The 14,762-nt window shown below is 58.1% G+C and overlaps 3 protein-coding genes across 3 annotated transcripts; all 3 read right to left on the reverse strand.

Moving 5' to 3' along the window:
• Positions 1-1,898: 1,898 nt before the first annotated feature.
• On the reverse strand, positions 1,899-2,314 carry LOC125062977 (histone H4). The gene has a single exon (XM_047669157.1). The coding sequence runs from the start codon at positions 2,278-2,280 to the stop codon at positions 1,969-1,971; it is 312 nt and encodes a 103-aa protein (XP_047525113.1). The 5' UTR covers positions 2,281-2,314; the 3' UTR covers positions 1,899-1,968.
• A 5,187-nt stretch (positions 2,315-7,501) lies between these two features.
• On the reverse strand, positions 7,502-8,784 carry LOC125062975 (histone H1B-like). The gene has a single exon (XM_047669154.1). The coding sequence runs from the start codon at positions 8,426-8,428 to the stop codon at positions 7,502-7,504; it is 927 nt and encodes a 308-aa protein (XP_047525110.1). The 5' UTR covers positions 8,429-8,784.
• A 734-nt stretch (positions 8,785-9,518) lies between these two features.
• LOC125062976 (histone H4) lies at positions 9,519-9,934 on the reverse strand. The gene has a single exon (XM_047669156.1). It carries the CDS (start codon positions 9,898-9,900, stop codon positions 9,589-9,591), a length of 312 nt encoding a protein of 103 aa, XP_047525112.1. The 5' UTR covers positions 9,901-9,934; the 3' UTR covers positions 9,519-9,588.
• Positions 9,935-14,762: the final 4,828 nt, after the last annotated feature.

Consider the following 14,762-nt stretch of genomic DNA (forward strand, 5'->3'; position numbering starts at 1 on the left):
AGAAGCAGCTACAGTAGCCGAGATACTTGTAAATGACGTATTCTCTAGATTTGGAGTACCCTTGGAGATGCACAGTGACCAAGGAAGAAATTTTGAGTCTTTACTGTTCCAAGAAGTATGCAGATTAATGGGAATTCATAAGACGCGGACTACTCCATATCACCCACAGTCAGATGGAATGGTGGAACGCTTTAATCAAACCTTGGAAAGGCACTTGGCAAAATTGGTGGACAGCCATCAAAAAGACTGGGACAAGTATATTCCGTTATTTTTAATGTCATACCGGTCTGCGGTTCATGAAACCACGAATGTTACACCTGCCTTAGCCATGTTTGGGAGACAACTTAGATTACCAGCAGACATTGTAACGGGACGACCGCCTGATACCCCGGAGAGTGTTACAGAATATGCTGCGGATTTGCGTAATAAACTGCATGAAATCCATGAACACGTACGAGCATCACAAAGCAAAATAAGTGAGACTACGAAGATTAGGTATGACAGAAAGACGAATCACATAGAATTTAAAGAAGGCTCGCAAGTATGGCTCCATAACCCAACAAAACGCAAAGGCAAATCACCAAAGCTTCAAGCTGACTGGGATGGTCCATACACGATAATCACGAAGATTAATGACGTTACTTACCGGATAAAGAAAATGAGTGGTTTAAGAAGCAAACCGAAAGTCGTTCACATAAATCGATTGGCTCCTTATAAAGGAAGTAATGATGCTCGGGACGAGCATGTCTAAGGAGGGGGTAGTGTTACGAAGACGGGTCAACTGCAATGTTTTTAGATTTTTCCACTACTTAGAGAACTTTTCAGCAGGCTGAAATGTGATTTCAGACCGTTTCAGGAGAGGGTCGATCACATAGTAGAAAATCGTAATTTACATAATGTTACCCTAGTTTTCAGGAGCCTGAAACATTTTTTCAGGCCGTTTCAGAGCACGTGTAGTCGAATGGAACACTTTTCAGGAAACCCGTTTTCAGGCGTTTTCAGGCCTGGTTATACCCCTTTGATGAAGGAATGTTCTAGAACGAATTTTCTAGGTGTGGGACAAGGACGGAACGATATGCGAGAGAGAGGGAAGATCGGAACCTTCTCGAAGCTAGACCGAGCACTCTAGAACGCCGTACGACAAGGACGGAGCAATGTGCGAAAGAGATAGCTAGTACGCACGTTCTAGAATTGTGCGATCGCTACTCAGTTGCGCCGCCGCCTAGGGAGTTCTCGAACATCGCTCCCAGGGATATATAAGCGAGCCGAAACGCGACCGATTAGTTCAGTTTTGAATGCGATACCAAGCGATAAACACCGGAGTGACAAAGTGCGAAGACAAGCGAATACAAGTGAATACAAGTGAATACAAGTACTGTGTGAAGTGCGTGTAATTAGAGAAAGTATTTTGTGTGTGTACTTAGTGAATTATTGTGCGTAATTTCCATTTTTTAGTGTTTACAAATTCCTCGTAGATTTATTTAGAAATAAACCCTTGAAGAGATTTACGGCGTATCTATCCGATCCCCTAGCTCGTAACAATATCAATGTCTTCTATTTGCCTTGAACCTAAACCCTTATGTATATTATAACCACTCTACTTATAACTAACTACGTTTGCGATATGCTCGTACATCGTTATTATGACGAGACAGTTAACGCCGTACTTATGTACATACGAAGATTTTATATAAGTAATTATTATCATGCTAGTGCTACGTAGATAGTAAGCAGTGTCTGTAATAGTGGTGGTGTGTATGTAAAATCAATCATTTTATCTATTAGATATTTATTTATTTATTCATATTGGTAATAAATATACCATAAATTATTATCTAATTAATTATAGTGGACGTTTAGTCGTTGTGATAACGTTTTATTTTTATTATCGAAACATATGCGGCCCTGAAAAGGGCCTTTTTTTGTTAGTGTGTCATGTATACAAAAGTATACGAGACCGAACTCAACTTAACCGCCGAAACCGTAGAGGGTGCGGCCCTGGCGCTTCAGAGCGTACACAACGTCCATGGCGGTGACGGTCTTCCTCTTGGCGTGCTCCGTGTAGGTTACCGCGTCGCGGATGACGTTCTCGAGGAAAACCTTGAGAACACCGCGGGTCTCCTCGTATATGAGACCGGAGATACGTTTCACGCCGCCCCTGCGCGCCAGACGACGAATCGCCGGCTTGGTGATACCCTGGATGTTATCACGGAGCACCTTCCTGTGACGCTTCGCACCACCTTTTCCCAATCCCTTTCCTCCCTTACCGCGACCGGTCATTGTTACCGATTACCGAATTAACCGAACAGAAAAACACTGCGCACGTACGTGTGGCACGTACTACGATCACTGTTAGAATGCGCTCCGCGCTCTAACTGCTTTCCTCCGCGCAATCACCCTTGAGTGGCGCTGGAAACCCCGTTACGCCCATGGGCTTGCGGGGGGTTGCGGGGTACGCGTCCCGCTCAACGGCGGGACGGTCGTTGGGGTGGGCCTGGCGCGGCCCTGAACTTCGTTTGCGCTGCGGAGCGTCTTCGCTCACGCAGCGCCTCTCGTGTCATGTCCGTGGGGCTGGTGGCGCCCCCCCGTGGCGGTAACGGGCGCGCGCGGGCGCGGTCGTACCACACCGGGTGAGACCCTCGGTTACCCGAGGGAAGCCCAGCGAGGCAGACCAGCGGACGAATCCTCTGCGCGCTCCGAGACGCCGACGGGAGGGGTCCAGCCCATTAGTCTTGGATGTTGTCGTAATGTTATGTGGATTCGTCAGATTCAGCCTCCGCGCGGACCAGCTCGCGCGGGAAGGCTCGCCTGTGGTCTGGAGGCCGAGTATGATGCGGGGCGAGGCGCCGGAGGTGCTCGAAGCCAGAGGCGTCCGCACGCTCGAACATGCGCCTCGCCAGCTCGCCGATAAAGTCATCCAGACCTTGTTGTCTTAGGTCCCTCGAGATGGTCGCGTTTCTCACGTAACGCGGCGCGTCGACGATACGTCGAAGGGTGGTGCTCTGCACGGCGCGCAACCGACGCCGGTGCGTCTCGGCCGCGAGAGCGTACCACGCGGGCGCCGCGTACGTGAGATGTGGTCTTATATAGATCTTGTATAATGCCAGTTTTTGTCGCAATGGGAGGCTCGACTGGAGCACCGGGCGCAGTCTGGCGGCGGCCGCCTTCGCGCGGCCTACGGCTGCGGCGACGTGCGGGCGCATCGTGAGGCCTCGGTCCAGCGTGATGCCCAAGTAGGTGACTTGGGGGCGCCACTGAACCTCGGCCCCTTGCAGGATGAGCGGCGGCGGGAGCTTTTTCCCCTGCCCGAAGATGATGGCTTGTGTTTTGGCGGCGTTCGCCGTGAGGCGCCGCTCCGCCAGCCAGACTGGGAGGGCGTCCAGCGACCTCTGGAGCTTGGTTGCTGCGTGGCGCGCATTGAGTGAGGAGGCGGTGTAGGCGGTGTCGTCCGCGTACAGCGCCACCGCACACCCCGCAGCAACTGGAACGTCGTTAGTATAGAGTGAGTAAAGGTCCGGTGAGAGGCAGCTTCCTTGAGGGACCCCCGCGGCGATCGGCCGGCAGCTCGACTTGACCCCCTCGACAGAGACGTAGAAACGCCGGTCGGAGAGGAAGGAGCTGACGATCGCCACCACGCGCCGCGGGAAGTCAGAGCTGAGGAGCCTGTGCACCAGCCCCGCGTGCCAGACTCGGTCGAAAGCTTTCTCCATGTCGAGGAATACCGCCGCCGCCACCTCCTTCTTGTTCAAGGCGAAGACGACGTCGTGCAGTACCCTCGACAGCTGTAGCGTAGTTGAATGCTCGCTCCGAAATCCAAACTGTTCAGGCCTGGGAGTGAAGTGCCGCCTGATGGTCGGCAGCAGCATGGCCTCGAACAGCTTGGATTGCGTGGCTAGTAGAGAAATGGGGCGATAGCTCGCCGGGTCCATAGTATTTTTTCCCTTTTTGGGCAGCATTATGACTTTGGCCTCTTTCCATGGCTCGGGGAAGTGCCCGGTCCGGAGGATCGCATTAAATAGACGCATGAGCGTCACCACCGCACGATGGGGCAGGTGACGCAGAGCTGCGTTTGTGATGCCGTCCGGGCCGGGAGCCTTCTTGGCCTTGAGCCGCGCTGCATGTCGCTTGACGGCGCTCGGCGAGACGAACAGCACCTCTTCATCTGCCGGCGGAGGGGCGCCTAGCTGTTCGACGACGGCGTTCTCGACCTCTAACGCGCGTGCCGGGTCCGCCGCGGGGTTAGGGGAGAACTGCCGCTGAAGGTGGTCTGCGAACAGCTCGGCGCGCGCCTCGGCGTCGTAGCGCAGCGTTCCGTCCGGGTGTCTCAGCGGGCGGATCGGGTCGGCTGCGCCATTGAGGCGCCTGCACAGTCGGTGCAGCCGTACCCAATCTGTTGTGGCCTCGTCGAGACAGCGCTCCCACGACTCGTTGCTGTGGTCCTCGAGCGCAGCCTTTACCCGCTCGGCGAGGGTGCGCAGTTCTGCGCGCATGCGCGGACAGCGGGTCTGCTGCCAGCGCCTCCGCAGTGCGCGTTTGCGGCGAATGAGCGCCAGCAAACGAGGCGGCAGCTGCGGGTATGTCGCCGGCAGAGGGCGCTCGGTGGTGGCCGCTTGCAGTGCACTCTGAAAAATCGAGGTGACTGTGGTAGAAAAATTGTCGATTGATGTAGGGGTTTCGGGAGGTCGCGGTTGAGGTGCTTCCTCGAGGGCTCGCTCAAAGACCCTCCAGTCGATGCATTTGAGGCGAGGCGGCGTCAGATGTGCTAGACTCGGCTCGGTGTCCAACAGGGTGACAACCACGGGGAGGTGATCGGACAGCAGCTCGTCGACGATCACGTCCTGGGTCATCTGGCATGTCAACCCCTGGTGGACAACGATGTCCAGCGTTTCGGCTCGGTGGTAGTCATTATCAGGGTAACGAGTCGGCACGTCCGGGCCGGACACTGAAAAATCCAGCGTCTCGGCGTCGTGCAGCAGGTGTCTGCCCCGATGGTTAGATGTCCGCGAATTCCACGCCGGGTGCTTCGCGTTCCAGTCGCCGGCGATGACGCATGGATGGGCGGCGGCGAGGAGCGCGCGAACATCGGCGGAAGCGTAGCGTTGGTTCGGTGGAGCGTAGACCGCGAAGAAGCCTGTGGGGCGACCGGCGAGCTGTAGCTCCACGCCCAGGGCCGAGCACTCGGTGACAGCCACGTCGGGCAGCAACCGGTGTGGTATGCGGCGCCTGACCATGACTGCTAGGCCACGGTAGGCGCGGCCGATGGCGTCGACGTGGTGTTGGCGATAGGTCTCGAACCCTGGGATGCGCAACCTAGCTGCTTCCGTGAGGTGCGTCTCACTGATCAGGGCGACGTCAATGTCCTGTGAATTCAATAAGTGTTTTAGGTAGGTGGCCTTATTCGCGAGGCCGCGCGCGTTCCAATGTAGGAGCCGAAGGCCCCCCATCATCTGCGGCTGCGACCTCGGGTTGGGGCCTTGAAGGCCGATGCCGCTCTCCTAAAGAGCGGGGCTGGATCGTCTCCGGCTTGCACGGCCTGAAGTATGTTGGCGATGGCCGCCAGTGCCTCCTCCAATTGGGGTCGGCGCGCGCGGGACCTGGTGCGCGCGCGCGGAGCTGGTGCTGGCGCTGGTGCTGGCGCTGGGGCTGCGGCTGCGGCAGCGGCGCGGTTAGCAACGCTCGCAGAAACCGCATGAAGTGCGGCAGCGCTGCTCGCCTCCTGCGCGGCAAGCGAAGGCGCGGCGGGGCCCCGCTTGCGGCCGCCTCGTCTCGTGCGGCGTCGCACCGTGACGAAGCCCTCGTCGTCGAACGTGGGAGCGGCGGCAGACGTCGGAGGGGCGGCCGAAGGCGGCGCGCCCATGGGCGGATGTTGGTCTCGGCTAGGCTCGTTGCGGCGTTGGCGAGGCGGCGCCGTTCGGGCGAACGTGCCCGCGCGTCGGTTCCGCTCCTCCTCCTTGCGCACCGGGCAAGTTGAATGGCATGCGGGGTGAGGCCCCCCGCAGTTGGCGCAGGTCGCCGGCACCTCCCTCGGTCTGGTGCAGTCAGCCGCGCGATGCTCCCCCGCGCAGCGAACGCACGCCATACGCCTATGGCAATTGACCGACGAGTGCCTAAACGATTGGCATCGATGGCATTGCGCGGGCCCTTGTTTCCCGCGCCAGGCTTCGATGGTGACCCCCGTCATATATAACAGCTCGGTTATGCTATATATGGCAGGGGTGATGTCTGGTGTGCGCCGCAAGACCGCTAGGAAAATGCAGCCGGGACGGCCCTTCCTAGCCCGAATTGGGCGTATGTATTCGGGCTCATACCCGCGGTCGCGCAGCGCCTGGGCCAGCTCCTCGGGGTCGGTGGTGACTGGGATACCCCGAATCGCCACCTTAAGATCTTGTTCTGCGGGCAGTGAGTAAGAGAACCAGGAGACCCGGCGGTCCTCCTTCTCCAGGTCCGAAAGGTAGCGTTGTACCACCCGGTACTCATCGCCGGATTCGGGGGTAGGTGGGCGCGTCCGGTGCTGAAGCGGCGCCGTCGTCAGCGGAGGCGACGGGAGCGGCAGCGGATCCCGGAAGTGAGGCGTCAATGATGGTAGTGTCGGTTGGTGCGGCGGGCGGAGGGGCGGCGCCAGGTGGCTGTGCCGATGGCCCTCCCATATCGAGGCGGCGACCTGGCGCCAGCCGAGGGTCGCCAGGGAAGCCTGACGCACTTTTGGTATTGATGGCAGCGCATGGGCGCTTTGCCGCGGACTCACCTTCCGAGCCGGGGTCCACGGCTGAAAAGGGGCGGCGCACAGGGGTGGCAGGGGTGCGCGCCGGCAGACGACACTCGTCTCGTACCTGCGCCAACTCCCGCTGCTCGGCGTCCGTCAGTGGAGACTGTAGTACTCCGCTGTTACGCAGCGCCTCTTCGCGAGACTTGGCGTAACGGGCCATAGCGCGCAGCATCCCCCGCGACGCGAACGAACATGCGGCCGACTGAGCCAAAAAGATCAAGTCGGACTCGAATGCCGTCCGCGGCGAAGACGCGGCGCCAAGACCCGGATCCCGATCGAGCAATGTTAACAGTTCGTCCACACTACTGCACTCGCGGTGAGGCGTCGGGCCTATGTTAGCGACACTCATATTATCTTTGTCAATAATATTAAAATTAAAACGCGTCGAACTTGCACTGGCACTGGGTAATGAAGTCACTAGGTCAACAGGTGTGCATTCCGATGACGTAATATTTATCGCGTGACCGGCTAATGAGGCCTCATTCATCGAAACTACGGGCGCGTCATGAATGAAAGGAGGCGGGGCGGACGGATGAATGGCGACGTCGCATTCCGATGACGTCACATATGACGCGCGATGCGGAAATGGAGTCGCGGCGGCCGAATCTCGCTCGGTATTGGCTCGCTCAATGTTCATTGATAAGATGGCGGCATCGGCTGACGTCACGCACACAGCGCGCGACTCGGTGCCATGGCGCGATGTCTCTGACGCGGAGGGGGCGTGGCCTGCTGACGTCACACGCGCGGCTTGCAACTCGGTGCCGGGCCGCGATGTCGCCGACGCGGGGAGTGCGGCGGGCGGGTGGCTGACGTCATCGGTGGCGTGATGTTTAGTAGCGGGTGACTCACCGGCCTGAAATGCAGTTTTGTTTGATGAAGGCGATTTCTTTGGTATTGATTTTTGAATCGGAAGTAGGCTTCGCCTCTGATGAGGCGTGTCTTGGTCTCGACTCGGCTGAAGCGGAGCTGGCTCCGCAAAGCTGGAGCAGCTTGGCGCAGCGTGGTGCTTGGCCGTGGCCGAGCTCGGCGCTGTTTCGCGCACCATGGGTGACGGTCCGGGGCCGGTTTCCTCTTGGCCGCCGCCGCCGCTTTCTTATCTCTGGCGGCGCCGCCCCTTCCGCCCGCTTTAGCCGGCGAGGCGGACTCGACGGCCGATGCCGCCGCTGCGGCGGCCTTCTTGCTCCTGGCGCCGGCGCTCGCGGCGGTCTTCTTGGCGGGTGCGCTCGGCTTCTTCGCCGATTTGGCCGCGGAGGACGCCGCCGCGGCGGAGCCCCTACCGCCGGAGGACGCGGAGGTGGCCGTCGCCTTCTTCGCCGCGCCGCCGGTGCCCGACTTGCTGTCAATCTTGAACGAGCCCGATGCGCCCTTGCCCTTAGTCTGGATCAGGGTGCCGGAGGCGACCGCGCGTTTCAGATACTTTCTTATGAACGGCGCCAACCTCTCGGCGTCGAGGCTATAATTCGAGGCGATGTACTTCTTGATCGCCTGCAGGGACGATCCGCTCCTCTCCTTCAACTCTTTGATCGCGCTGTTCACCATTTCGGACGTCTTGGGGTGCGTCGGTCTGGCCTTGGGTTTTTTCGCGGCGGCTGCCGCTTTTGGTGCTTTCTTCGCGGGCGTCGCCGGCGCGGGTGTCTCCGATGCTACTGCTGTGTCGGCCATTTTATTATTTTCAATTAATTTCAATCAATCACAACTTGATAATAATTACTATTAGTAGTACTGTGAAAAGAATGCTTGCTAAGAGTGCGCGGCGCTAGTGAGCGCCGGCCAGACGAATCAGTATACCGCGACGAGAGCTTCGTCAACTATATGCGTTTTCTCGTATTCTAGTGTCAAACTTTTCACTAACACGTCTCAGTTTGATCGGATTTTTTGTAATAATTAATTAACAAATTTCACCAAATCTCAATTCTAATTAGACTTTATGATATCCGCGACCGGTCACTACTTCGAGTCGCCGCCGAGGCGTTTGCGTGCGTTAGGTATCGACGTTTAAAGTTTGTTATTGTCGACTCGCGCGCGTACCGTTAACTTTAAATTGCAAATTTAACAATTAAATCTAAACAATTTCACACGTGTGATGTCTCCCTTTGAACGTCAAGATTCCAAGGTTCAACGGGATCCATTCGTTTCGACAATATATTAAGATTACGATTGATTTTGTCGCATCGAATGCGACATGTTGTAGAACAGCACCACTCTCCGAGGCGAGGCCGTAGACGCGCGCGTTCCCTTTGCTCCATAACAATATAAAACGAAATAGAGTATATTATTATTTATTTGATATGATCGAAAAGGAGGATAAAATAAATTAAATAACAAAAATTTCATTAACGCAGCCGCAGAGCGATGCGAGGTTCGGTCGCAACCTGCAGGCAGCTGTTTAATTATAATATCAATGTCTTCTATTTGCCTTGAACCTAAACCCTTATGTATATTATAACCACTCTACTTATAACTAACTACGTTTGCGATATGCTCGTACATCGTTATTATGACGAGACAGTTAACGCCGTACTTATGTACATACGAAGATTTTATATAAGTAATTATTATCATGCTAGTGCTACGTAGATAGTAAGCAGTGTCTGTAATAGTGGTGGTGTGTATGTAAAATCAATCATTTTATCTATTAGATATTTATTTATTTATTCATATTGGTAATAAATATACCATAAATTATTATCTAATTAATTATAGTGGACGTTTAGTCGTTGTGATAACGTTTTATTTTTATTATCGAAACATATGCGGCCCTGAAAAGGGCCTTTTTTTGTTAGTGTGTCATGTATACAAAAGTATACGAGACCGAACTCAACTTAACCGCCGAAACCGTAGAGGGTGCGGCCCTGGCGCTTCAGAGCGTACACAACGTCCATGGCGGTGACGGTCTTCCTCTTGGCGTGCTCCGTGTAGGTTACCGCGTCGCGGATGACGTTCTCGAGGAAAACCTTGAGAACACCGCGGGTCTCCTCGTATATGAGACCGGAGATACGTTTCACGCCGCCCCTGCGCGCCAGACGACGAATCGCCGGCTTGGTGATACCCTGGATGTTATCACGGAGCACCTTCCTGTGACGCTTCGCACCACCTTTTCCCAATCCCTTTCCTCCCTTACCGCGACCGGTCATTGTTACCGATTACCGAATTAACCGAACAGAAAAACACTGCGCACGTACGTGTGGCACGTACTACGATCACTGTTAGAATGCGCTCCGCGCTCTAACTGCTTTCCTCCGCGCAATCACCCTTGAGTGGCGCTGGAAACCCCGTTACGCCCATGGGCTTGCGGGGGGTTGCGGGGTACGCGTCCCGCTCAACGGCGGGACGGTCGTTGGGGTGGGCCTGGCGCGGCCCTGAACTTCGTTTGCGCTGCGGAGCGTCTTCGCTCACGCAGCGCCTCTCGTGTCATGTCCGTGGGGCTGGTGGCGCCCCCCCGTGGCGGTAACGGGCGCGCGCGGGCGCGGTCGTACCACACCGGGTGAGACCCTCGGTTACCCGAGGGAAGCCCAGCGAGGCAGACCAGCGGACGAATCCTCTGCGCGCTCCGAGACGCCGACGGGAGGGGTCCAGCCCATTAGTCTTGGATGTTGTCGTAATGTTATGTGGATTCGTCAGATTCAGCCTCCGCGCGGACCAGCTCGCGCGGGAAGGCTCGCCTGTGGTCTGGAGGCCGAGTATGATGCGGGGCGAGGCGCCGGAGGTGCTCGAAGCCGGAGGCGTCCGCACGCTCGAACATGCGCCTCGCCAGCTCGCCGATAAAGTCATCCAGACCTTGTTGTCTTAGGTCCCTCGAGATGGTCGCGTTTCTCACGTAACGCGGCGCGTCGACGATACGTCGAAGGGTGGTGCTCTGCACGGCGCGCAACCGACGCCGGTGCGTCTCGGCCGCGAGAGCGTACCACGCGGGCGCCGCGTACGTGAGATGTGGTCTTATATAGATCTTGTATAATGCCAGTTTTTGTCGCAATGGGAGGCTCGACTGGAGCACCGGGCGCAGTCTGGCGGCGGCCGCCTTCGCGCGGCCTACGGCTGCGGCGACGTGCGGGCGCATCGTGAGGCCTCGGTCCAGCGTGATGCCCAAGTAGGTGACTTGGGGGCGCCACTGAACCTCGGCCCCTTGCAGGATGAGCGGCGGCGGGAGCTTTTTCCCCTGCCCGAAGATGATGGCTTGTGTTTTGGCGGCGTTCGCCGTGAGGCGCCGCTCCGCCAGCCAGACTGGGAGGGCGTCCAGCGACCTCTGGAGCTTGGTTGCTGCGTGGCGCGCATTGAGTGAGGAGGCGGTGTAGGCGGTGTCGTCCGCATACAGCGCCACCGCACACCCCGCAGCAACTGGAACGTCGTTAGTATAGAGTGAGTAAAGGTCCGGTGAGAGGCAGCTTCCTTGAGGGACCCCCGCGGCGATCGGCCGGCAGCTCGACTTGACCCCCTCGACTGAGACGTAGAAACGCCGGTCGGAGAGGAAGGAGCTGACGATCGCCACCACGCGCCGCGGGAAGTCAGAGCTGAGGAGCCTGTGCACCAGCCCCGCGTGCCAGACTCGGTCGAAAGCTTTCTCCATGTCGAGGAATACCGCCGCCGCCACCTCCTTCTTGTTCAAGGCGAAGACGACGTCATGCAGTACCCTCGACAGCTGTAGCGTAGTTGAATGCTCGCTCCGAAATCCAAACTGTTCAGGCCTGGGAGTGAAGTGCCGCCTGATGGTCGGCAGCAGCATGGCCTCGAACAGCTTGGATTGCGTGGCTAGTAGAGAAATGGGGCGATAGCTCGCCGGGTCCATAGTATTTTTTCCCTTTTTGGGCAGCATTATGACTTTGGCCTCTTTCCATGGCTCGGGGAAGTGCCCGGTCCGGAGGATCGCATTAAATAGACGCATGAGCGTCACCACCGCACGATGGGGCAGGTGACGCATGGATGGGCGGCGGCGAGGAGCGCGCGAACATCGGCGGAAGCGTAGCGTTGGTTCGGTGGAGCGTAGACCGCGAAGAAGCCTGTGGGGCGACCGGCGAGCTGTAGCTCCACGCCCAGGGCCGAGCACTCGGTGACAGCCACGTCGGGCAGCAACCGGTGTGGTATGCGGCGCCTGACCATGACTGCTAGGCCACGGTAGGCGCGGCCGATGGCGTCGACGTGGTGTTGGCGATAGGTCTCGAACCCTGGGATGCGCAACCTGGCTGCTTCCGTGAGGTGCGTCTCACTGATCAGGGCGACGTCAATGTCCTGTGAGTTCAATAAATGTTTAAGGTAGGTGGCCTTATTCGCGAGGCCGCGCGCGTTCCAATGTAGGAGCCGAAGGCCCCCCATCATCTGCGGCTGCGACCTCGGGTTGGGGCCTTGAAGGCCGATGCCGCTCTCCTAAAAAGCGGGGCTGGATCGTCTCCGGCTTGCACGGCCTGGAGTATGTTTGCGATGGCCGCCAGTGCCTCCTCTATTTGGGGTCGGCGCGCGCGGGACCTGGTGCTGGTGCTGGTGCTGGCGCTGGTGCTGGCGCTGGGGCTGCGGCTGCGGCAGCGGCGCGGTTGGCAACGCTCGCAGAAACCGCATGAAGTGCGGCAGCGCGGCTCGCCTCCTGCGCGGCAAGCGACGGCACGGCGGGGCCCCGCTTACGGCCGCCTCGTCTCGTGCGGCGTCGCACCGTGACGAAGCCCTCTTCATCGACCGCAGGAGCGGCGGCAGACGTCGGAGGGGCGGCCGAAGGCGGCGCGCCCATGGGCGGATGTTGGTCTCGGCTAGGCTCGTTGCGGCGTTGGCGAGGCGGCGCCGTTCGGGCGAACGTGCCCGCGCGTCGGTTCCGCTCCTCCTCCTTGCGCACCGGGCAAGTTGAATGGCATGCGGGGTGAGGCCCCCCGCAGTTGGCGCAGGTCGCCGGCACCTCCCTCGGTCTGGTGCAGTCAGCCGCGCGATGCTCCCCCGCGCAGCGGACGCACGCCATACGCCTATGGCAATTGACCGACGAGTGCCTAAACGATTGGCATCGATGGCATTGCGCGGGCCCCTGTTTCCCGCGCCAGGCTTCGATGGTGACCCCCGTCATATATAACAGCTCGGTTATGCTATATATGGCAGGGGTGATGTCCGGAGTGCGCCGCAAGACCGCTAGGAAAATGCAGCCGGGACGGCCCTTCCTAGCCCGAATCGGGCGTATATAATCGGGCTCATACCCGCGGTCGCGCAGCGCCTGGGCCAGCTCCTCGGGGTCGGTGGTGACTGGGATACCCCGAATCGCCACCTTAAGATCCTGTTCTGCGGGCAATGAGTAAGAGAACCAGGAGACCCGGCGGTCCTCCTTCTCCAGGTCCGAAAGGTAGCGTTGGACCACCCGGTACTCATCGCCGGATTCGGGGGTAATACGGTAGCCCTTCCCGTATGCCCTGGCATTAGCCGTCCGCCCCAACAGCTGACTGATCCTCCCCAAATGATGTACATAATTGGGGAGGCACTCGATGACAATCGGCGGGTACTCGGATCGCTTGGGGGCCGCGGGAGCTCTAGGGGGCTGCGCCTGGACCGTCGGCGCAGTAACCATCCCTGCGTAGGTAGGTGCGTCCGGTGCTGAGGCGGCGCCGTCGTCAGCGGAGGCGACGGGAGCGGCAGCGGGTCCCGGAAGTGAAGCGTCAATGATGTTAGTGTCAGTTTGTGCGACGGGCGGTGGGACGGCGCCAGGTGGCTGTGTCGATGGCCCTCCCATGTCGAGGCGGCGACCTGGCGCCAGCCGAGGGTCGCCAGGGAAGCCTGACGCATTTTTGTTATTAATGGCAGCGCATGGGCGCTTTGCCGCGGACTCACCTTCCGAGCCGGGGTCCACGGCTGAAAAAGGGCGGCGCACAGGGGTGGCAGTGGTGCGCGCCGGCAGACGACACTCGTCTCGTACCTGCGCCAACTCCCGCTGCTCGGCGTCCGTCAGTGGAGACTCCAGAACTCCGCTCTTACGCAGCGCCTCTTCGCGCGACTTGGCGTAACGGGCCATAGCGCGCAGCATCCCCCGCGACGCGAACGAACATGCGGCCGACTGAGCCAAAAAGATCAAGTCGGACTCGAATGCCGTCCGCGGCGAAGACGCGGCACTAGGACCCGGGTCGCTGTCCAACATGTTCAGGAGTTCATCTACACTGTTACACTCGCGTACGTAAGGCTTCGGGCCTGTAAACACAGCTCTCGCATTTTCATTGTCAATATTAAAACTGATAAATCTTTACTTACAGGATTTGTTTGAGGTCGGTGCGGGGTGGCGACAAGGGCGCTCTCGTCGTCCGTATACCGCGACGAGAGCTGCGGCCTAAAATCGCCACCGTGGGCACTTACACTTTCACTTTCACTTAAGTTTACATTTAAATTTACATCCGAGGTCGTACGCGATATTCCGCGTTGGTCACTAATTTCCTCCGCGGGGGAGGGGTTGTGGGGGGCCGCTGCGTCGGGGTATACGCCAGCCGTATACCGCGACGAGAGCTGTTCGTAGGAAATGTTTTTATTTACACTTTCTTCGGCTCCCGGTCCCAGGGCTCGATCGCTACGCGAGCGAGAGTCAAACCTGGGCCGGTCTGCCATACGCGACGCGGGTGTAATTGTGGTTGACGACGGCGGCGGCGGCGCGGCTCCACCGCGCGAGCGGGAGCGTTCTTTGGCGCGCGGGCCAGACTCGTCGCGACGGGATCTTCGCTCCATAACGGGAGCTGGAGTCTGCCAGGCACAGCCTGGACACCTCAGTTCGGTCCGCGCATGCGCATCCCCCGGTGAGACCCGCTGGTGGGAAGCCGGGATGGGCGCAGCACTTTCCTCACCTTAGTGCCGGCGTAATATTTAGTGCAGGCGGCTCCCTCGTATGATGTTTGTTGTTATCTTTACTTAATAAAGATTTTAAACAAAACGCGATAAAAGAAAAGGCTCGTGTGCTCAACAGTGTGGCAGACAGCTGTCTTTTTTTTTTTGACAATTGAGGTTAGGTTAGGTTTTTTTTTTTTTTTTTTTTTTTTTATTTAAACCCTAGTAAGGC

This window comes from Pieris napi, unplaced genomic scaffold (assembly GCF_905475465.1).
Source record: "Pieris napi unplaced genomic scaffold, ilPieNapi1.2, whole genome shotgun sequence".
Taxonomy (NCBI): Eukaryota; Metazoa; Arthropoda; class Insecta; order Lepidoptera; family Pieridae; genus Pieris; species Pieris napi.